The sequence below is a fragment of the Pipistrellus hanaki genome (assembly GCF_964339955.1).
Source record: "Pipistrellus hanaki genome assembly, chromosome: 1".
NCBI classification, from domain to species: Eukaryota; Metazoa; Chordata; class Mammalia; order Chiroptera; family Vespertilionidae; genus Pipistrellus; species Pipistrellus hanaki.
This window is the reverse complement of record NC_140503.1, coordinates 79,398,832-79,423,028: the sequence shown is the minus strand read 5'-3', so window position 1 is coordinate 79,423,028 and position 24,197 is coordinate 79,398,832. Positions and strand designations below refer to the sequence as shown.

Sequence of the window (24,197 nt, the reverse complement as noted above, 5' to 3'; positions counted from 1 at the left end):
CCCTGAGAATTGTCAGTCCACTCCCTTTCTGTGTCCCTGATTGATTATATTCACCAGTCCATTCTGTTCTTCAGATTTTTTATTCACTTGATTTTTAGATTCACTTGTTGGTTGGTATGTATTTGATGTCTTTTTTTTGTTCATAGTTTTTACCTTTACCTTTTTCTTCCTCTTCTTAAAGAATACCCTTCAGCAATTCATGTAATCCTGGTTTGGTGGTGATGAACTCCTTTAGCTTTTTCTTGTCTGTGAAGCTCTTTATCTGACCTTCAATTCTGAATAATAGCTTTGCTGGGTAGAGTAATCTTGGTTGTAGGTTCTTGCTGTTCATCACATTGAATATTTCTTGCCACTCCCTTCTGGCCTGCATAGTTTCTGTTGAGAAATCAGCTGACAGTCGTATGGGTACTCCCTTGTAGGTAACTACTGTGTTTCCCCGAAAATAAGACATCCTCCAAAAGTAAGACCTAGCGCAACTTTGGGAGAAAAAATTAATATAAGATACTGTCTTATTTTCAGGGAAACAGGGTAGTTGTTTTTCTCTTGCTGCTTTTAATAATCTCTCTTTGTCTTTTGCCCTTGGCATTTTAACCCTTTGCACTCCGAACCATTCTGGACATTGGCTACCAGCTACTCGACGCTACTTTGCGGCAGAAACATGCATTTACAGACCCTCATATTATTTAGTATAATTTTGGAACCAAGTAACGTATTATAATGATATTGGACTTATATGAATTGGGTGACATCGAGGAATGTATATTTGCAAAAAAAACAATATTTTATTGTTTATAATTTTGTACAGTATGATAAGTTTTGAAACACTCCCCAATATGCATTGCAGGCTGATTAGTGCATGTTTGACAGTAATAAGTGGTTTGACGCCTGCCACCAGGTGTTTTCCTGTTAGAACACACAATGTAGTCCCGTTTTCTTTGTCCCATATCGGGAATATGTAGTTTATTGTTTAATCTATTGTCCGCAGAAGATGTGGATGGACGCGTTCTCGATACACAAAAATCGCCCTTTAATTGGTCAACGAGTGTCTTGACAAACTTGTGGTGTGTCATTGGCGTTTCATCACTTGTTTGTTTTTCGATGCGATACATTATGTATGAGTTTATCACACACATTTCCAACCCCCCAAAAAATAACTTCCTCCACCATTTGAGCGATTTTCGGAGGAAACAATACGTCGAAGCATATTGATCTGCACGATCCACACCACCCATATTTGCCGTATATTCTAACAGCATTTCAGGCTTACTGACTGTTACGATATGTCCACCGCGTAATGTTCTCTGGGTAGATTGTAGGTTTGTGTTATAATAATTGGTGAGCATGGTAATAATTCTTTTATCTTTCCACACAAGAAGCATAGTATTATTCTTTCTGTATGCAACTGTTTTATTGGTTGAAAACTTTGGTTTTTTTATTTGTGTCGGTACGCCTTTTCGATTTATCTTTATAGTGCCAGTAAGATGACAATTCATTTTTAGCAGTTCTCCCGCTAAAAGGATGCTGGTATAGTACCTGTCGGTGAACATGTGGTATCCTTTTGCATCAGGAACTCTTTCTAATAATTTCTTGAATAAATGTAGCGGAATCCTGGTACTTACTGGAAGATCCAGCCGGGATATATTATCAGAGGTTATGCTGCCATAGTATGGAAGTATTGTAAATAAGTATCCCGTTCTTGAGTCCACCAGCACATATATGCGTATACCCCACTTTGTTGGCTTGTTGGGATTATACGTAATAAATGCTATTCTGCCTTTGAACTTTACAACAGATTCATCCACAGCGACTGCTTTATATGGTATGAAATACTGTCTAAATTTGCTATCTATATATTCTAAATAGTTGCTAACTTTCTGAATGCGAGTTCTTATCGTTGCATTTCCTTGCGTGGGTTTGTTCAAATGTAACATCCAAAATATCTGCATAAATCTGGACCTGGTAAATGTTTCCGAAAAAAAAGGGATTCTACTATTGGCAGCAGTTGACCAGTATTCTTGCATGTTGGGAAGTTGAATCAATCCCATATTCAGGATGATGGCGATAAATGCTAAAAATTCTTCTTTGGTAATATTGTACCACTTGTGCCAAGTTGACTTGCGGGAAAGCTGTTTCTTTCCAATTTCTTCTTTGGCATAATTGTTTGTCTCTTTTATTATGCTGTCTACTAATTCTTCAGTAAAATATAATGTGAAATAGTCTATGAGCTCTTTTATGTTACTCGGGACTTGTGGTCTGGCTATTTCTTCGTGTAAATCAAAATTTATCGTGGCTGGAGGAACGTCCGATTCGGTAACATCTTCCCACTCTTCCTTGACGATACATTGTCATGTTGCCGTGTGTTTTCTTCCGTACTACTATTATCGCTTTCGCTATCTATGCGAACAATTCGTCGCCTTCTAGGTTGAACGATATCACTATCACTGCTGTTGTTTTGTTCTACAGTTAGTCTTTCTAACGTGTCTGTATAGAGGTCTATCTGGAGCTCATCTTCACTACTACTTGTGTCATGAGACTCATTCGTGGTTGGACGCTTTGCCATTGTTCTAATAAAAAATATGAATAAATGCATGGGTTGAAAATTTCTAATTGTTATTACTAACTGACAAGATGATATTTACCAAAATAGCTTTCACCAAACAATTTATTCACTAAGAAAAGAATCACTTTTCCGATTTTCTCACTCATTAGATCACTGCTCGAAGCTTCAAACCAAAATGAGCTCAGCTTTGAAAATCTTTTCCTCCAGATGTAGACTTGTTTATTTGTAATTATATATCTCACTATACAGTGCGCGCTATGTTTGAAAACCGACCTTTCTTCTACAAACTCCCCTTATCGCTCTTTTCAAGTGGCCTCGCGAAGTGCTCGGACCGTCGTGAGCACGCATCTCACGTTCTCGTCCGACACAAAACCCGCTGACATTTCTTGTATATATCTTAGTGATTTTACGATATTTTGATTTAATTTCTAGTGCCATTTCAAGATAAAACTTCAAGGAAACATGAATGTCTCAAAAAGTTGCGTTGAAATAACTCAATTCCCCGTAATCACTAATAAACTGCAATGTCCCCTGAGAGGGGACAGCGGAGTGCAAAGAGTTAATTATGATGTGTCTTATTATGGTCCTCTTTGGATTCCTCTTGTTTGGGGTTCTGTATACTTCCTGGAATTGTAAGTCTATTTCTTTCACCAGGTAGGGAAAGTTTTCTGTCATTATTTCTTTCAATAGGCCTTCAATATCCTGCTCTCTCTCTTCTCCTGACACCCCAAAAATCTGGATGTTGGTACGCTTAAAGCCGTCTCAGAGGCTCCTTACACTATCCTCACACTTTTGGATTCTTCTTTCTTTCTTTCTTTCTGCCTCTCTGGTTGGGTGTTTTTTGTTAACTCATATTCCAGATCTTTGGTTTGACTCTTGGGGTACGTTGATCTACAGTTGAGTTTCTGTATGTTCTTTATTTCAGACAGTGTATGCTTGATTTCTAACTGGTCCTTTTCCATTTTCTTGGTATTCTCATTAAGGTCCTTGAAGGTCTCTTCAAGTTTCTCAGTGGTTTTTAGAAGATTCTTGAGTAACCTTGTAAATGTGGTTCTGAACTCTGTGTCGTCCAGTAGTTTACTTTGCTCCATCTCTCCCATTCATGACATGCTTCTGTGTCTCCACATTTTGGTTGTCTCCCTGTGTTGACGGAGTGGCTTTGTGTGGTAGGAGACCTATAGAGTCCAGTAGCTCAGCCTCCCCAATCACCCCAGGTGGTCGCTTTTGGTGCACCCCTTTGTGGGCCGAGTTCAAAATCTTGGTGTAGTTAAGCCTTGATGGCTGTTGGTACACTGGGAGGAATTGACCTCCAGGCCAATTGGCTGTGAGGACCCGCTGTGTCTATAATGGAAGAACTGCTGCACTGCAGGCACACTTATGGTGCAGGCATTGTTTCAGTGGGGCTTTGGTGCCCACTCAGTCCGCCTCCCGAATGTGTCACTTATGGATGTGAGGAGTTGAAATCTGGCTTCTGGATCTCCAATGGGGTGCAGTTTAGATACTGTCTGAGGCCACCCTGCAGGAGCTACAGTGAGAACCACAGTCCTCTTCTCCCTGCTTAGAGCTTAGAAGCTTTGGAGCTGTCTGCACCAGGTTGCAAGTTTGCTAGGTTAAACTGCAATAGAGAAGGCCATTCATATGCAAAAGCCGCTGCTTGGAGCTTGGGTGTGTTTGTAGATTGTGCAGGCGGTGTCTCAGGCAGAGTCTCAGGGTGTCACTAGGCTGGGGCGTGGCCAACAGCAATGGCTGCCTATCAGCTATCTCTGCCTCTCTGACCGAGTCCCCACGTCTCGCGCCCCAGCACAGCAAACATTTATTCTTGCGCACAGCTCTGCAAGCAAGCCACCCTCACTTTCCGGCCCGATGGCAGACAGTCTAGCTTCTCCTCAGAAACTGGATTTCAGAGAGATTGGGAGCTTGTCTCTTCGGGTTGAAGAAAGCAACGCCCTCCACCTGCCGGGATCCACCGCCAGCCCGTATCGCGCGCGCACCCCAACCACAGTTTTTCAGTGCTTGTGCCCTGAATGCTCCTTTCTTTTTCAGACTAGTTGTAGAGCTTCCTTTCAGCCAGCTTTTCCGTGGTTCTGGGTGATAGGCGTTTTGTTTTTTAATTGTAGTTTTGAAATTGTTGTGCACTGCAGCAGTTTAGGTGTGTTTACCTAAGCCACCATCTTGGATCCCAGAATTTATTTTTTAAGGTTGAAAAACACACCATAGTTTGCTTATCCATTCATCAAATGGATGGACTCTGGGTTGCTTCTACCTTTTAGCTATTAAGAATAATGCTGTTAAAACATTCATATACAAGTATCTCTTCAAGGCCCTGTTTTTACTCCTTTTGGTATAATTGACTTTTATTTGTTAACAAAATTGAAAAATTGAGTACCTACAGATTGTAGACTGTTTTAATCAGGTGGTGCTTTTTTCCAAATTTGAGTTCAAGGCATTCATTTCTCTTTATTGATTCTTTTAAAGTTTGAGCACTTTTTTTGTTTAAGTTACAAGAATGCATGAAATTAGGATGGACAAGTTCACATGAAGTCATGTGACTGCTGATTCAAGGCAACAGTGCCCAATCAAACCTATCACAGTTTGAATCTGATTTAGGTACTAATTTCAACAGGCATCTAGGAATTTGGTACCCTCTATCAGTCTTAATCCCTACCACCTTCCCCTCTGACTCAGCAAATGTCTTACTTCCTACTTCACAAAGAAAATAGGACCCTATCAGATGGGGAGTTCTTTTATTCTTGCCACCAAATTTACAAATAGTACATCTACATACATCTTTTTTTTAGGCCACTCTGAAAATGGGAGACATTTCTTTTTCTTATAAGACTTCTCTCTGTTGATGGTTCATTTGTTTATTCATTTATTGGCTGTTTATTGAGCATCTTACGAAGTAGGTATGTGTGAGGCACTGGGAATCTTCTCAGCCTAAGTGACCGGTTGACTGATAGCTATAATGCACACTGATCACCATGGGGCAGACTCAACGCAGGAGCTGCCCCCTGTTGGCGAGTGTGCTCCCACAGCGAGAATGATGCTCAGCTGGCCAACAGGTACCAGACTCCTGGGCTCATGGCTGGAGAGAGCAGCTGTGGGGGCCCGCGTGAGCTTCTCCCTTGGACACTCCCCCTGTGCGCCCCTCCCCATCCAGACCGGAAGGGAATGGGGACTGGCATCTGGACTGACTGAGTGCAAGCCCCCGCTACTTCTCGGTCATGGGTGCTCATGGGCGCGCTGGTGTTGCCCATGCTGGTATTGCCCTAGAATGGGGCTTGAAGAGCAGAGCGGAAGCAAGCTTACTGAGGTGGAGGCAGCAGGCACAGCAAAGCCAGGATGTGGAATAGCTCCCTGGGGATGTAGGACTGGTAAAACTATAAACAAAATAAAGCTCCTGCCCTCTTACAGCTTAAATTCTAGTGGGTAGAGAAAGAAAATAAAGTTTTTCAGATGATGATAAATGCGATAGAGAATAGGGAGCAGAGAAGGTTAAGAGATAAAGACTAGGTAAGTGTGTAGGATTACTTAAATAGGGTCCCTGGAGAAAACCTCATTACTGAAGATTAGATACCTTTTGTTCCTTTCTTCAATTACTGCCTTCTTTTATGTTAAATAAATATTTTCAGTATATTATTTTAACTTACTTTTCTTTCACTGTAATTTTTTTAGTTGTTTTCTTCATGGTTGTCCTGAGGATTATAGTTAACATATTTCCTGGTTTAGAGTAATAGCACTTTAATTACAATAGTATACAAAAACTTTGTTTCTATAAAACTTCATTTCCTTTTCCATCCTTTGTGTTAGTATCCTGCACATTACATCTTTATTGTACACCCATTAACACATATTTCAATTACTGCTTAATGTCTTTTAAATCAGGAAAAAAGTTAAGAACAAATGTATTTATACTGTCTGTGTGCTGGTTGCCTTTCTCTGTGCATATCTACTGTTGCCCCTCTATTGAATTTTTCGATTTAGTTAGTATATTTCTCAAATTCTATAATTTCTATTTGATCCTTTAAAAAATAATTTTTGTCTCTATTGATATTCTCACTTTGGTGAGACATCATTCTCATACTCTCTTTTAGTTTTTTAAACATAGTTTCCTTTAGTTGTTTTAACATATTAAAAATAGTTGACTTAAAAGTTTTAATCTAGTAAATTCAGTGTTGGCCTTCCTCAGGGGCAGTTTATATTGACTTCCCTTTTCCCCTCTCCCATATTTTGTTTTCATGCGTCATAATTTTTTGTTGAAAACTAGATATTTTAAATAATGTAGCAACTGTAGAAATTGAATTCTCCCTTCTCAGGATTGTTTATTGTTGTTTTTTTGTTGTTGTTTGTTTAGTGAATTTTTGGAACTAATACCATGAAATCTGTAGTTTTTGTTGTTCTACATGGTTACTGGTTAAGCTAATGAGTAGGTAAGACATTTCCTTGGATATCTGGAACATGTAAGCTTTCCAGGGGGTGGGTCTCCATATGTGTGTTGGGATGTACCTTCAAGACACAGCCCAACAGTTAACAACTGTCTTAGCTCTCTTTTCCTGCTTGTTCAGAGCCTAAAGGTTAGTCAGAAGTAAGAGTTTAGGGCCTTCTCAGATATTTCCTGAGCATGTGCAGAGGTTATGCCTGTTTGTGGCCTTTTGGCTTTCGAGGAATATGTTGGAGCTTCCCAGAGTCTCCATGGATGTCTCATTCCCCAGTTTTTCCTTGTAAACTTTTTTTTATTATCCTATTGTTTCCCCCAAATATTGTCCATCGCCAAAGGCACCCTCCACCCAACAAAAAACAAAACATGCTGTTTACACTGGATGAGCTCAGAGTAAGCCAAATAAAGAGTTTCCTACTGGAGTTTTCCAGAGAGCCACCAGACATTGCAAATAATGACAGTTTTCTGTGAATGGGACTTTTAAGGAACTCCAACCCTGTTCTGTCCCTTCAATTGGCTGGTGATTTTCCACTATGATTGCAAGCTGTTGGTTTCATGGCTATGTGAAGTGGGAAAGGGTAGATGGTAACAGGGCAAATAAAAACACCACAAAGCTTGCTGTTTTTACTGAGATTTAGCCATATTTGTTGAATAAACACTTCCTGTAGTCTTTTGTAATTTCAGAGTTCTGCCGAAACTGATTTGGCTCAGTGGATAGAGCTTCGGTCTGCGGACTGAAAGGTCCCAGATTCGATTCCGGTCAAGGGCATGTACATTGTTTGCGGGCACATCCCCAGTAGGGGGTGTGCAAGAGGCAGCTGGTCGATGTTTCTAGCTCTCTATCCCTCTCCTTTCCTCTCTGTAAAAAATCAATAAACTATAAAATAAAAAAAAATCTGCCAGTGTTCTTGTTATTTTCATGAAGGAAAGAATTTCAGAGGTCTGTACTCTGCCATTCCAGCTGATCAGAGTTATATCAGCAGTTAATAAAGGATTTGTGGGTTTGTTCTCCAAGTGAGATGGTTTAAGGCCATGGTTGGCAAACTCATTAGTCAATCGAGCCAAATATCAACAGTACAACTAACTATGAAAATTTCTTTTTGAGAGCCTAATTTTTTAAACTTAAACTTCTTCTAATGCCATTTCAAAATAGACTCGCCCGGGCTGTGGTATTTTGTAGAAGAGCCACACTCAAGGGGCCAAAGAGCCAAATGTGGCTGAGAGCCGCAGTTTGCCGACCATGAGTTTAAAGGAACCTGGGAATTACGGATTTTCAAGTTAATCAATCCACCCTCCCACCCCCCACCCTTTTCAAAGTTCCAATTTTTCCCCCCTTTTTCCATGGGTGCTTTGGCATAGCAGAACTGTTCAGACTGAGAATTTAACTTTCTTTGGAGCTCTACCACTCTTATGATTAAGATCTGGTCTTTAGTCTTCGTGGCCTCCTGCTGCTAGAGATGAATGTCTTTGTTACCAAAGAACCTCTGGCTTTCACACTTAGCTTTTATTTCTCCTCTAGAGGTCTGGTGCACGAACTTTGGCGTGGTTCCTGGGTCTAGCCAGCCATCGAAGCATGAGCGTTTGGCGTGGAAGGGCAGGTGCCAGCTGACCTCTGGGTCCCCGGGCCCCTCTCTGCCTGAGTCATCTGGCCCTTGCCTGGATCCCTCAGTGCCTGGGAGCTGGGCAGTGGTTCCGCCGCCACCCCCACCGGTCACCGTCTGCTGGGCAATAGGAACTTGCTTGCAACCACCTTGGCCTGGTACCACCTGCTCCAGTCCCGCTCTTGTCAGGGCCCATTGGGGCCAGCAGCACCTCCACTGCCAATGCCATGTTGCCCAAGCCTGCCATGTTCCGTACCACCCCTGGTGGTCAGCGCACATCATAGTGAGCGGTCAAACTCCCGGTCGAGGAGACAGTTTGCATATTAGGCTTTTATTCTATAGGATTATTCACTTTCATTTCTTGTTATATTTTTACAAAGGGTCAGTTGTCTTTGGCAACAACAAACCAATTTTATGGTCCTAATATTTCTCAAATGCCAGATACATTGGACTTCTAGTGCATGGATTGGCACACTATGATTTGCAGACCAAATCCAGTCCCAGGCAGCCTGTTTTTATAATGTCCCATTTTTAAAGAATTGTGAAACAAAAACAACAAAGAAGAATATGAAATACTACCTGGTCCTTTTAAAGAGTTTGTGAACTTGTATATTTCCTTCCACTGAAAACTACCTAGTTTACCAATAGAGAAAGTTTTAACAATTGCACTGCCACTTTGTGCTAGGGGTTCTCTATTCTATTCACCACCATGGGATTCTTTGGCAGCTGGGTGGTTAGGTAGATAGTAAACTCAAAACTTCATGTTAGAGCCTGCTTTCTTGAACCATTCCCATCACCAGTGGCTGCTAGTTGGATTCCTGGGAAAGCTAACTGAGATGGTGATTAGCATCTCAGAAATTAATTAGGGAATGTTCTTAGGACAACATCTGTAGAAGGAATGGAAAGGAAGCAGAGGGATGAATTGGGCTGAAATGTAGTATCAAAAAAGACAGTTGACTTTATGAGGAACTCGAAGCTGGGATAACCTTCAGAGAGTTGTCCATAGTTGTGGCAAGGTGCTGCGCCCTTATGTTTTGATCAGTCACTTGACTAAGGCCACTTGGGCAGACAGCTGTCTTGAGCTGAAGCATTCCTGAAAAGGCCTGACAGGTGAAAGCTGTTTTACAACAGCACTCCCAGTAGCTGGAAATAAATCCTTTATTTCTACAGGGGGGATCTGGGTAGCATATCCCTGTCTGCTACATATAGCTTTATGTGAGTTCTTTTAATTATAATTTTACTTAAAGTATTTTTAAGTGAATTTTTTTTTTCTTTAATGAGTCAGTTTTTATCATGATAAAGCTATTACATATAATCCTCTCACACTCTGCACTGTTCTTCCTAAGGCACACTGAGTTGTTTTAGTTTTGGTTTATGTAAATAATTAGTTAACCATTTTAATACTTGAAATCTATATACATAAAAACCTAAGTGACCAGCCAATCATTTGGCCAGCCAGTAGCTGACATGCACTGACCACCAGTGGGGCAGACACTCAACACAGGATTGGAAACCACAGCCATGGAAACATGGAACAGACTGATGAATCTCAGAGGGAAGGAGGGAGGAGGATGGGAAGAGATTAACCAAAAATCTTACATGCATACTACAGGCCCAGTGCACGGATTCCTGCACCGGTTGGGTCCCTTGGCGTGGCCTGCGCCCTCTTGCAATCCGAGACCCCTCAGGGGACATCAGAGAGCCATTTTTGCAGGCCAGGCTGAGGCACCCCACCAGTGCACAAATTCGTGCACCAGGCTTCTGGTGTCAAAATCCTTACAATGCTAATCTTAGGGATTGAAATTTATAGCAAACAGGTCTTAAAAAGATATCTAATTCAGCCTGTTTGACAAATGAGGAGGTTGAGAACAAGACAAAGGGTTATAAAGCTAGTTAGTGATAAGTAAGGGTTAAAATGTAGGTTTCTACCCTAGTCAGTTTAGCTCAGGGGATAGAGCATCAATCCTCAGCTCTGGTTTGAGGCAACCATTCAAGTTTTCTCTCACATCAGTGTTTCTCTTTCTCTCTCTGCCTTCTACTCTCTCTAAAAAAAATCAATGGAAAAATACCCTCAGGTGAGCATTAACAACAAAAAAGTAGGTTTCCAAACTCCCAGGCTAGTATACTTTTAGCAACTACTTAGTTTCTAAGAAGACAGTATTAGGGTTCTGAAACTGAGAAGTATTTTTTGGCCTTTAAAGTCATTTTGCTGCTTTTTGAAGTATTGTTAAACAATACATACAACAGTAATAACAAAACCTACTTCTGGATTCTATCATTTTCATCACCCCTGAAATTAATTTGGGCAGATGAATCTGATTTATTTTTAATTTTCCTGGAAGATGGTTCCACAGATATCTTAGGGAGTTTTTTTCTAATGACTATGGGTTATCAGATAATGGAAACTCTTCATTATTTATTTGCATACAGGATTATATAATGAACATCGTTTCCAAATGATGTCTGACAGTGCTCTAGAATTTAAAAATGTAGCACTTTAGTTTTAGTGGCATTTTGGATCATCTGAATTGTAATTGAATACTGTCACTTGACTCTCGGATTAGGAATTTACATTTGTATTTATATTTTATGGTGACAATTATTTACTGTTTTAATAATTGGGGACAAATATTAAAGGAAAAGAATAGAGGTAATTTTAAGAAGAGTGTGCTTTTGAGTCAAGTGAAGACCAAGTGATTTTTCTAGTATATGGGATTATAATCCTATCCTAATATGCAAATCAACTGAATAGCACAATGACCGGTCACTATTACACGCACTGACCACCAGGGGGCAGATTCTCGATGCAGGAACTGCCCGCACTCCCACAGGGTGAGCACCTCTTAGCCAGAAGCTGGGCTCATGGCTGGCAAGTACACGGTGGTGGCGGAGCCTCTCCTGCCTCCGACTTCTCGGGGGCTGTTCCCCAAGGGGTCCCGGACTGAGAGGATACAGGCCAGGCTGAGGGACACTCTCCCTCACCCCTCAGTGCACGAATATTGTGCACTAGGCCTCTACTGTTTCATAGTAACATGAAACAGAAAAATTACATACCTTAACATAAGACATTTAATAGTTAATAGTACAAGTATTCCAAATTAAAAGGAATCTTAATGGTGGTGCAGTTATTATCATTTTCAGGTTGTGAGCAGATAAAAATTCAGCAAAATCACACAATCCATTCTTTTAAAAAATATATATTTTTTATTGATTTCAGAGAGGGAGAGAGAGAGATGAGAGGGAGAATCATTGATCAGCTGCCTTTCTGCATGCCCTCTACTGGGGATCGAGCCCACAACCAGGGCATGTGCCCTGACCAAGGATCAAACCATGACCTCCTTGTTCACAGGTCGATACTCAACTACTGAGTCACACTAACCTGACTATTCGTTCTTTTCAATGTTTTTATTAAATTGGAATTTGTTTGGAAGTTTTGTGTTTAGTTTTTAGTTTATTTTGTGTTATATTTATGTAAGATCTGTATGCATGAAGAATTTACTTAAAGGTTTATGTTAATTCTAACTTAAAGGGGTTGATGTTAGATCACCTAAAGGTACCCACTTAAAGTATATGAAAGTTATAATGAATGTGCCAGTCATATTTTACGTGTGTATGGAGGCAAGAAAGCAGGAAAGGGAAGATTCTTGTGTAGAAGAGAAGTATTTTAAGTTATAATAACAGTTATAATTCTTTTGAATTAACTGTTTGATGCCATCAACTAGTAGGAGGAGGATGATTCATTCTACTCACGTTCTAGTGAATATGCTTTTTGAATGTGCTTAACTCGAAAAAATTCTGACATGGAATCAACCTAAGTGTCCATTGATATATAGATGAATGGATAAGTGAAATAAGACAGCATAAAACAAATACTATATGATCATATTTATATGTAGCAGCTAAGAAAAAGAAAAAAAATTAGACTTGTGGTCACCAGAGGTTGAGAACCCATCATTCAGTTTTCAATTACTGTCAACAGTGCACAAGGGTTTCAGCTTCTCTGTGTTCTTGCTAACACTTGTTATTTGCTGTGTGGGTTTTTTGTTTTTGTTTTGTTTTTTTTCTTCCTATGGTTCCAATGAGTACTTTCACCTGTATTCAGAGGAAGAAAACATACCTTAAATAGTAAAAAGATTTGTTACTCTGAATTAACTGAGATTGGATATGGAAACAAATTCATAAAAGTTCATTTTTGCCTGTACAAATATATTTGTAGTAATCAAGTTAGTCATCTACTCTTTTACTCTTGATATTAAATAATTAAAAACATTAAAATTAAGTTGAATTTGGCAAATGAAAATTTATGGTTTCTAAAAAAGACCATTTATTTAAGTTATTGTAGAACCTTTCTCTTTTTATAAAAATATATTTTATTTTTTATAGAAAGGAAGAGAGAGGGATAGAGAGTTAGAAACATTGATGAGAGAGAATCATCAATCAGCTGCCTCTTGCACACCCCCTACCAGGGACATGCCCGCAAGCAAGGCACATGCCCTTGACCAGAATCAAACCCGGGACCTTTCAGTCCACATGCCGACGTTCTATCAACTGAGCCAAACTGGTTTTGGTGAACCTTTCTCTCTTAACTAAAGGACCTGGAGCTTTACCTTATCTTCATAATAAAAATAATACACTTCTTGAATCTAACCTTTAAGATTGAGATTCATTTTTAAAATTTTAGCCAATCTGATATTTTATGAAATATAACTTGTATACTGAAAGTGTATGAAACATCACACAGTTTAACAAATTATTATAAAGAGAGCTTTCATGTTATCACTCTTGGAAAAGTCAAGAAATAGAGCATTGCCTGCACACCAGAAGCGTCACAACCTGTCATTCTAAATCACCACTGCTTCCTTCCCACATAAGGGTAACCACTACACTCTCTGTGGAATCGTTTCCTTGCTTTTCTTAATGGTATCCTTATATGTTACCTAAGTGTGCATTGCTCATTAGTTTAGTTTTGCCTAATAGTGAACTTTCTATAAATGGAATTATATAGAATGTTTTGCTTTTTTGTTTGGCTTTTTTTCTTAATGTTATGTTGGTTCATCAAGCTATATCTATTGTTTATAGATATAGCTTATTTTCTTTGCTGTATAGTATTTCACTTACTAATGTACTGTGATTTTATCTGTTTTATAATTGACAGATATCTGCAGTCTTTAATTAATTATAAAAAATACAGGCCCAGTGCACGAAATTCATGCATGGGGTGTGTCCCTCAGCCCAGTCTGCATCCTCTTCAGTCCAGGACCCCTTGGGGGATGTTGGGCCTAAACCAGCAGTCAGACATTCCTCTTGCAAACCAGGACCATACTTTTCATACACCAGTGACTGTACTTTTCATACACCAGTGACTGTACTTTTCATACAGGTGACTGTAGGTGAAAGGCATCTTGCTGTTGTATGGGCGGCTACAATTTTTGCCCTGATTATAAAAAGTAGTACATAACATGGTCCTTCTGAGGCAACAGTATCATTTTCCTCATCTTATGGGAGGAAAAACTGAAGCAGAGAGAAGTTAAGTAATTAGCTTTGTCACACAGTTTTAAGTGTCAGAATCAGGGCTGACCACAAAATGTGCAAGCCAGAGTCCATGCATGCCATTGCTGCATCATCCTGTTTTTTCAGTGTTAGAGTAGCCTTGCCCGGTTTTGGTTTTTAAATCTAAGAGACTTTTCCCAATATATAGGGTAGAGTCCCTAGGCCTGGCCAGCGATCAGGGCCATCTGAGGGGTAACCGGCAGGCGGGGCAATTGGGTGGCCCCCCGCTGGCACCCATCTTGGCTGGCGGCCTTGCGCTAACCACTGGCTCCTAACTATGTTTAGGGTATATAGTTAACAGTTTTAAGTATATTTACAGTATTGTGAAACAGATCTCCAGAACCTTTTTATTTGACAGATCTGAAACATTAAATCCATTAAACAACCATTGCTTGTCCCTTTGCACCCTCCCCAGTAACCACCTGTCTACTCTTTCTCTCTATCAATTTGACTACTTTAAATACCTCAGAAGAGTGGAATTATACAGTACTTGTCTTTTTGTGTACCTCATTTGATATAGCATAATGACCTGAAGGTTTATGTCTGATCTCCTATTTTGTTCTGTTGGTCTATATGTCCGTCTTCTTGCCAGTATCATACTGTTTTGATTATTGTTGCTTAATATGTTTTGAAATCAGAAAGTGTGAGGCCTCCAACTTTGTTATTTTTCAAGGTTGTTTTTGCTATTTGGGTTTCCTTCATATTCCTTGTAGATTTTGAGATGCATTTTTCTATTTCTACACAAAAAAAATGCCATTAGAATCCCCCACCCCCTTTCTATTTATTTACTTATTTTTAATCTTTATTGTTTAGAGTATTACAGATGTCCTTCTTTCTTTCCCCCCATTGCTCCCTTCCATCTGGTTCCTGCCCCACCCCAGCCTTCACCAACTTATTGTCTCTGTTCATAGGTAATGCATTTATGCATATAAGATTTTTGTTTAATCTCTTCCTGTTTCCTCCCTTCCCTCTGAGAATCATCAATCTGTTCCATTTCTATGCCTCTGATTCTCTTTTATTCACCAGTTTTTTCTCTTCATTAGATTTCTTATTCATTTATTTTGACTTTTAGATTCAATTGTTGATAGACGTGTATTTATTGCCTTTTTATTGTTTATATATTTGGACTTTTCCTTTTTCTCCTCCTTTCTCTTCAACATTTCCTGAAATACTGGTTTGGTGGTGATGAACTCCTTTAGCTTTTTCTTGTCTGTAAAGCTCTTTATCTGACCTTCAATTCTAAATGAGAGCTTCGCTGGGTAGAGTAATCTTGTTTCTTGCTATTCATCACTTTGAATATTTCTTGGCACTCCCTTCTGGCCTGTATATAATAGTTTCTGCTGAAAAATCAGCTGACAATCATATGAGAGCTTCCTTGTAGGTAACTAACTGCTTTTTAGCATTAGGATTTTGATAGGGATTGCATTGAATGTGTAGATCACTTTGGACAGTAGTGATATTTTAATAAGTCTTCCAATCCATGAATATGAAATGTGTTTCAATTTATTTGTCTTTAATTTCTTTCAGCAGTATTTTATAGTTTTCATTGTACCAGTATTTTACCTCCTTGGTTAATTCCTAAGTATTTTATTCTTTTTGTTACTACTGTAAATGGAATTGCTTTCCTACTTTTGTAGGGATTATATATTGATGGTTTATAGAAATGTTGTTGACTGTAACCTGGTGTTACCTGAGGATTGAATTCCTTTACTACTTGTCAGAGTGAAGTTAAGGCTCTTGGGGTACCGCTGAAATAAGAATTTTCAGAAACCCCTACGGGAGGATGAAATGTCATAAAGGCTTTATATGTATGAAGTTACATTCCTCAGGTTCCAAAGTCCTCTGCCCCTTAAGCCAATCCTGAAAGAGGTGCAGGTGGGAGTTCAGTCTCCCCTCCCCTTCCATGTTGCAGCTGGGTGTAGTTCATTATCCAAGCTAATTAAACTCTATTAGTCCATGCATGGAGCTCTATATGGCCATAAGCCATGTGGGCACAGGGGAGTATGCCCCTGCAATAGGAGTCACTGGAGTCCAGCACCCTGGAGCCAAGAGTGTGTGTCTTTTTGTGTAGAAGTTGATATATTAATTTCTCACTGCTTGCAGTGGGCATGCCCATCTGGGCACTAATTTGTTTCCATGTGTGATTGACAGGCACCTGCCCACATTACTCACACCGTTACTGGGCATACGTCTAAACTTCCTTTGTCCAGTCCCTTCCCCCAGTGATCAGTGGGAAACAGACCTGGAGTGTTAAATGCAGCTTTTTGGCAAAGGGTGCCTCATTGCTCTGTCCATGACTTCTATTATTACGTTGAATAGGAGTGCTGAAGGTAGGCATCCTTTCCCTGTTCTGATTTCAGAGGGAAATCTTTCACTATTCAGTATGATGTTCATTGTGGCTTTTTCATTATTATGTTGAGTAGCTTCGTTTTATTCCTAGTTTGTTGAGTATCATAAAAGGATGTTTAATTTTGTCAAACTTTTTTCTGCATCATTTTGAAATGTGGCTTTTTCCTCCTTTATTCTTTTAATAAGGTGTATTGCTTAGATCTATTGTCTTACATTGACTCATCCTTGCATTTCAGGAATAAATCTCACTTGGTCATTAAGTGTAATTTTTGTAATATATACTGCTGAATTTTTTGTTGAGTATTTGGGGGTTGGTAGTGTCTTAACTGGCTTTGGTATTTATTGCTGACCTCATTGAATTAAGGAGTTTTCCCTCTTCAGTTTTTGGAAATGTTTTAGAAGGATTGATGCCAACTCTTATCTACTGTTTTTCTGTTCTCTATTTCAATTATGTACTAGAGGCCCGATGCACGAAATTTGTGCACAGAGGGTGGAGGGTGTCCCTCAGCCTGGTCTGCACCCTCTCACAATCCAGGACCCCTAGAGGGATGTCCAACTGTGGGATCAGGCCTAAATTGGCAATCAGACATCCCTCTTGCAATCCAGAACCGCTGGCTCCTAACTGCTCGCCTGCCTGCCTCATTGCCCCTTCTAACTGCTCTGCCTTGCGTGTGCTTATGCCCTCCCCTCCCCCCAAGCGGCAACTTCCTCTGGAAAGACATCCAGAAGGTGGTTTGACTGTCTGGTCTGATTAGCATAGTACCGGTAGTTAGAAGTCCGGTGCACAAAATTCATGCACTCGGGGACTGAAATTCACGTCTTTCAGCCTGGCCTATGTCCCCTCAAAGTCCAGAGGCCCTGTGATTGATTGTCCTGCAGAGGGAGGCCCCGCCTGCTGCTGGCTGGGTAGCCTGGGCCTCCCTCTTTGGGGCGATTATGGAGTCCCTCAGCTGGTGCCCTCTGTGGGGTGATTGTGGGGCAATTGTGAGGCAGTCGTGAAGCCCTCCAGACCAATCTCATTGCACCCACCTTGGCAGCGGCAGTCACGGCTGTGCTGCCACAGCGCCTGCGACCCAGGAAGAATTGAGAGTTCAGCAGTTCAGCCCACTTGCCAGTCCCTGCCCACCCGAGCCTGCTGTGCATGCAGCCTGGCATCTGTTCAGTCGTTTTGGATGTTACGGACTGTGGCACTTTATTCATCTGTAGTATTTCTTTTCTTCTGCTAAATCCTTTTTCTTAATTTCTTAAGTTGTAAATTTAAGTTATTGATTTCAGATCTTGCTTATGTATTTGTAATGTAAGCATTTATAGCTATAAATATTCTCCTTAGCACTGTTTTTGCTGTGTCCCATAAGTTTTGGTATCTTGTTTGTTTTCATTCCTCACTAATTTTTTTTTTGTGTGTGTGTGTGGTTTACATTAGTTGCTTAACAGTGTGTTGTTTAATTTCCACACTTATGTGACTTTGGGTTTGTTTCTATTACTGATTTTGAACTTCATGCATTTGTTCAGAGGAGATAATTTTTTATAATATATATCTTTTGAAATAATTAAGACTTAATTTGTGGCCTTGTATCCTGGAGACCATCTCATGTATACTTGAGAAAAATGTATATTTTGTTATTGTTGGGTAGAATATTCTGATATGACTAGTAGATCCAGGTGACTTACTACGTTGTTCAAGTCCTCTATATCCTTATCTTCTGTCTGTTTCCTCTGGTCATTATTTTTTAAGGAATGGTGAAGTTCATGGATTGTCCACTTTACTTTTTAAAAATATGTTTTTATTGATTTTAGAGAGAGAAGAAGGGAGAGGGAGAGAGAGATAGAAATATAAGTGATGAGAGAGAATCATTGATCAACTGCCTCCTGCACACCCCACACAGGGGATTGAGACCACAACCTGGGCATGTGCCCTGACCAGTAATTGAACTGTGACCTCTTAGTTCATAAGTCTATGCTCAACCACTGAGCCACACCAGCTGGGCCACATAAAATTTTCTTTCAAGATCATGTAAAATTAGTAGTCATTAAGGATTATAAGCAGATAGTTTGTAGTTATCTTTGTTTTTAAAGTAATTATGTTATCTAACAAAGTTTGATTGACTGCTTCTATGAATTTTTAGTCTTGCTATCATAATTAAAAGTGCAGAAATTTACATTTATTGTTTTCCTTTTTTCAGTTCCCTGTGTATAGTTAAGAAAAAGTGAAAATAAATGAACCATTTATATTTTTAGGCCCGAATAGCATTTTTGCAAGGAGAAAGAAAAGGTCAAGAAAACTTGAAGAAGGATTTAGTAAGAAGAATAAAGATGTTAGAGTATGCATTAAAACAAGAAAGGTATGTGTGATTCAGTTTATTATGTGAATAAAATAAATTAGAACACTGTTATTCTCTATATCATTGTACAAGGTATTCCAAAGCACTTTGAAAGATACAAAATACAAGATGATGTTTTGATTTTATTGTCATACGAGGAAAGAAAAATGTTGAAATCTTTAAATTGAAATATCTTTTATTATGGGATCTAAGTCTTGGGATTTTCTTTTTACTTGGGTATATATGTTAGCTGGGTAATATACATCTCTTTTCTATTAAAGCAGTACATTTCTTCCTTTGTAGGTAAAGTTGAAAGAAACACATTCATACCGTTTTTTTATTTGTTATTGGAGAAATCTACCAGTAGTTTCTTAACTGTGTAAAAAAGGGAAAAAATTTTTTCTTTCAACAATTTATTATTAATTTTTTCAGGGCAAAATATCACAAATTAAAATATGGCACAGAACTGAACCAAGGTGATTTGAAAATGCCAACCTTTGAATCAGGTAAAATATTTTTATATTTCTCCTCACCCCTTCCCAAAGAATAGTTCGTTCAAGCTTATTTTTATTTAATAGACAAATTCTCTTTTCCTCCTATTTTCCTTTGAAAGAATTGGTTGGTCAAGTGGTTGACTATTGTACTACTTTCTAGAATTTGGGGAAAATAATAAATGAATAAAAGTAAGTAGTTTCATCTGCATCTCAATTCTAAGGTTATTTTTCCTATTTTTGTTGTGTTGAAATCTGTGTAAAATTGTGGGTACATTTTTTTAATAGTAATTTAGAGGTGAAAGGTAATGAAGTAATAACTCTTTCTCCACCTGTAGGCAATTATTGTTCATCCTATGTAGGCTTAATTTTTTTACTATTGAAAACTTTTTGTTTGAAGAAGCTGGGATTAACTCAGTTTGTTCTAAAGCATTTGGAAATTTAATTGAATATGGAAATTGTAGAGGCAGCCAAATAAGGATAAGGAAGGGAAAAAAGTATCTCCAATTGGCTTAGCTCTTTTCTAAACTGATAGTGAATAGTGAATCTGAGAGTACTATTTGACGAATAATTGTGCAGAGAGTGGGGACTGTATATAGGAAAGAGCTAATTTTAGGGTTCCATATGATTACAATTTGAGTATCCTAAAAGTCTAATAAGTATCCTAAAAGTCTAACATTTTGATTCATATGATATACTATTTGGAAATAATATTGGTAATTTCTCAGGTATATTTAAAAGCCATTTATATATATATATTTTGATAATACAAATTGAATTCTATGCTGCTGGATGTTGGGTACTAAGACAAAAAGATGTCTTTTTGATACATAATTTTTCTCCTCCTACTGTTGTTTCCATATCTGAAAAGTCAAAGTATGTGTATATTGTACGGAGAGCAAAGCTTACATATGGGTTTTTTGTGGGTTTTTTTTTTTAGTTAGTTGATAAGTTTGATAAGTTTAGTTAATTGGTTTTTGGTTTGATAGTACTAAGAACTAGGCAGAACACTTTATACAATACATACAACCTGCAGTTGATTTATTTTTAGATCTTCTCCACTTTCTATTATGGCTAGAATATTCCGAAAATAAACAATCACTTTCTAGAACTCAAGAACTGTCCATAACTGGGTCTGCATAAATGTGAGGAAGGAGGCTAGTTGCAGCCACATTTTCCTAGAACTAGAGTCAGAACTGGCTAGCTGGTCTCAGGGCAACAGTTTGTATAAAGCAAAATCATTTAGCAAATATTTCCTGCCCATACCGAAAGACTTGTTTTTAAACTTAACTATTGAAATTTCTTGAGATAGAGAAGTAAAATAACATTCAAGTATTCTCTTTATAGGAGACACACTAATAACAAAGTAGATTGTTTTTACAGAGGTAGAAAAACTATTCAGGATGTTTAGTGGGAAGACAAGGTGATGGTCAGAAAAACACCATGCAAACAAAGTGGGATAAAATCATTTACATCAAAGTCTATGTAAACATTAAGTGAATCAGTATTGCCTTTTAAATGCTCAAAATAAAGCAAAATATAAAAAAGAGAAAATGTGCAAAATATTGATTTGGCAAAAGTGCAAGATATGCATGTTTTTATACCTCTGTCTCAATAACACCAGTCTGTAGTAAAAACATAATATGTGATTAGACTGGACAGCCGAATGACATTCCGGACAGCCTTCCGATGAAGCTGGAGCTGCGAGGGCACAGGCAGCCTCGGAGGCTGCCAGGGCTGAGCCCCGTGCACGAATTCCGTGCATCAGGCCTCTAATATATATATATATTAAAACTAACCCTATAAAGGGGGTTGTACCCAAATACCTAAAGAGCTCCTTTTTCCTTGCATTTAGATTTTAAAAAACTTGTAGCAGTAGAAAAACAGGCAAAAGACCTGAAAAGGCACTCGATAAAGTAGGATTTACAAATGGCATGAAGCATATGAAATGATGCTCAATTTTATCAATAATGGAGGAAATACAACTTAAAAACACAGTGCAATACAGTTAGACACCTACCAGAATGGCTAAAATGAAAAAGAGAAAAAGTCAAATGTTGATGAGGATGTGGAATAATGAGAATTTGTAGACCTACTGATCTTGGAATTAAAAATCAATTTGTCAGTTGTATTCCTAAAAGGAACGTAGCATGTTCTGGGACCAGTAATTCCATTCCTAGGTGTTCCACTCCCTAAAATGCATATGTATGTTCATTAATTTTAATAGCAAGTAATACTAGAAAAAATTGGAATGCTCTTCAGCATTAGAATTCATAAATATATTATGATATTTTAGCATAGCAGAATGCTATTTTAGCAACAAGCTAACAAACTATAAATAAACCTGACAACTTGATGAGTCACATAAAATTGATATAATTGATTTAATGTTATTAAATTAAAAATTAATCTAGTTTTGGGAATTTGGGATAGTGTTGATGTTCTTCTTGGACTATCTAGTGACTAGAAAAGGGCACAAGGAAAGCTTTTGGGATGCTGACAATGTTTTGTTTCTTCATTTAGGTACTGGTTACATGGGTGTGTTCAAAAATTCAGTGAGCTGTACGCTTACGATGTACTTCAAGAATATCCTTAGCAACATTATTTATAATAGTGAATAATGGAAACTAATTTCAACATTAGGGGACTGGTTAAATTAAATAGGTATATACTTTCTATGGAATATTATGTAATCATTTTAGATGTTAATCTATATTTATTGCCATAGAATGTTCAAGAGACATTGTCAAAAGCTGCTTATAGTGCAGTACACATATTGTCCTTTTTTTTTTAAGGAGGGAGAAGCTTAAGTGTGTATTTTCAGATGAAAAATATGAAATGATAAAATCTTTAAAATATATATATATATATTATTGATTTTTTTACAGAGAGGAAGGGAGAGGGCTAGAGAGTTAGAAACATCGATGAGAGAGAAAAATTGATCAGCTGCCTCCTGCACATCTCCTATTGGGAATGTGCCCGCAACCAAGGTACATACCCTTGACCGGAACCTGGGGCCTTTCAGTCCTCAGGCCGACGCTCTCCACTGAGCCAAACTGGTCAGGATATGATGAAGTCTTAAATACTAACTTTTGGTGATGAGATTTGGGGCATTAGTATTCTTTTGTAATTTTTTTTTTCTGTTATGGATTGTATTTTATGTGATTTAAAAATAAAATGATATAAATTAAAAAATTATAACTATAAAAATAAGGTGACTGTTAGAATGAAAGAATCTTTTCTAGAAATTGTAGCAAATTCCTTTGTTCAGGGAAAGAATGAGAAAATAATAATGGGATTGTTAAGGTTAGAGAAGTAATACTTGTAGAGAATATTTGAATTACTGCCAATAAATACTTGTTCATGTGACTAAGGAGTCTAGGAGCCTAACAACTGTGATTTATTCTAAGTTCTCAACGTTCTTTGAGGGTTGATCTTTAATGGCCCTCTCTGCTTTATCTTTATTTTTATAATAGAAATTTATGGGAAAATAGTGCCCATAAGTAGTTTTGAATTTCAGTCTAAACTTTAAAAATATATATACTTTGTTACCTGAGAATAAAAATGACTTTTTATCTGTAGTAAAACTTTTTTAGTTCTAAAAATGAAATTAACTATATATACTCTACTGATACCAATTCAGGGCTGTTATTATATATACCTAATTTCTTAAATGTGTTGCTCTTGAATAGCTACTGTAAGTATTAAGTATAGCTTTTTAATTTCAAAAGTATTCAACTCAGAATTTTTTTTTTATAAATATATTTTACTGATTTTTTACAGAGAGGAGGAGAGAGGGATAGAGAGCTAGAAACGTCGATGAGAGAGAAACATCGACCAGCTGCCTCTTGCACACCCCCTACTGGGGATGTGCCCGCAACCAGTGTACATGCCCTTGACCGGAATCGAACCTGGGACCTTTCAGTCCGCAGACCGATGCTCTATCACTGAGCCAAACCGGTTTCGGCTCAACTCAGAATTCTAGTAGTTGGAAAAGTAATAATAATATTGTATTTCAAAGCCTGGGCTTTTGATTTTTGAATCCATGGTAGTTATAGTTAATGTACACTTGACTTTTCCTAATTTTAAAACACGAGGTTAGTACCTAAGAGTTTGGGTTATTGGGATAAACACATTTGAAATGAGTGTGACCTACAGTAAATACTCAATAAAAGTTAAAAATTTTTTTTCCTGTTCTTTATAAAAATATTTAGGTGTATTTTTGTGAGAATTTTTCCCTTAGAGAACTTTGGCAGTGTTTTCAATAGTTGAAATAATGTGTATGAAACTTGTCTTTCTGTTGTTAATTTTTAGAAGAAACCAAAGATACAGAAGCTCCCACAGCGCCTCAGAATAGCCAGTTAACGTGGAAGCAAGGCAGACAGCTATTAAGACAGTGAGTAATGGCTCATTTTCAGTTTTAAGGATCTAGGTAGGAACTGCCTATATTCAGTAACTTTTCAAGTGAAAAATTATTTAATGATACTGGTACAATGCATATAGTTTTCATATTGTTTTTTAAAGTTTGTTTCCTCTGAATGTTCCCCAGGATGCTGCTGTTTTTTTGATTTACAAGGTAGTATGTTGTAAAGACTGAAGGCCAGAACAAAAACAATACAGAACTCAAAGTTGTAGATACTCCATTTCCATCACTGCAAAATTCACATATTTGGTTTTAAGTGAGACTGGTTTAGAGAAAAAATTTAACTGGATATCTGAAACTTCAGAAGTGGCTTGCCAAATTCCTATTCTTCACTTGAATTTTTGAGGCACCTCTTTTTGACATTTGAATTCTTCGTTGTATTAGAAGTACTTCTGTGGTAAATCTTAATGTCTTTGATCTATTTCTTCTTCTCTCTTTATTTTGCAACTTTGATACTGGTGTAC

General features: G+C 38.1%; 1 protein-coding gene across 1 annotated transcript in view; it reads left to right on the top strand.

The window, feature by feature from the left end:
• STRN3 (striatin 3) overlaps positions 1-24,197 on the top strand; it is an 82,576-nt gene that overhangs the window by 15,351 nt on the left and 43,028 nt on the right. Inside the window, exons 2-4 of the mRNA XM_084874674.1 lie at positions 18,737-18,840; positions 19,252-19,325; positions 23,625-23,706. Of these exons, the coding sequence (XP_084730800.1) occupies positions 18,737-18,840; positions 19,252-19,325; positions 23,625-23,706 (260 nt within the window). The remainder of the gene's footprint in view (positions 1-18,736; positions 18,841-19,251; positions 19,326-23,624; positions 23,707-24,197) is intronic.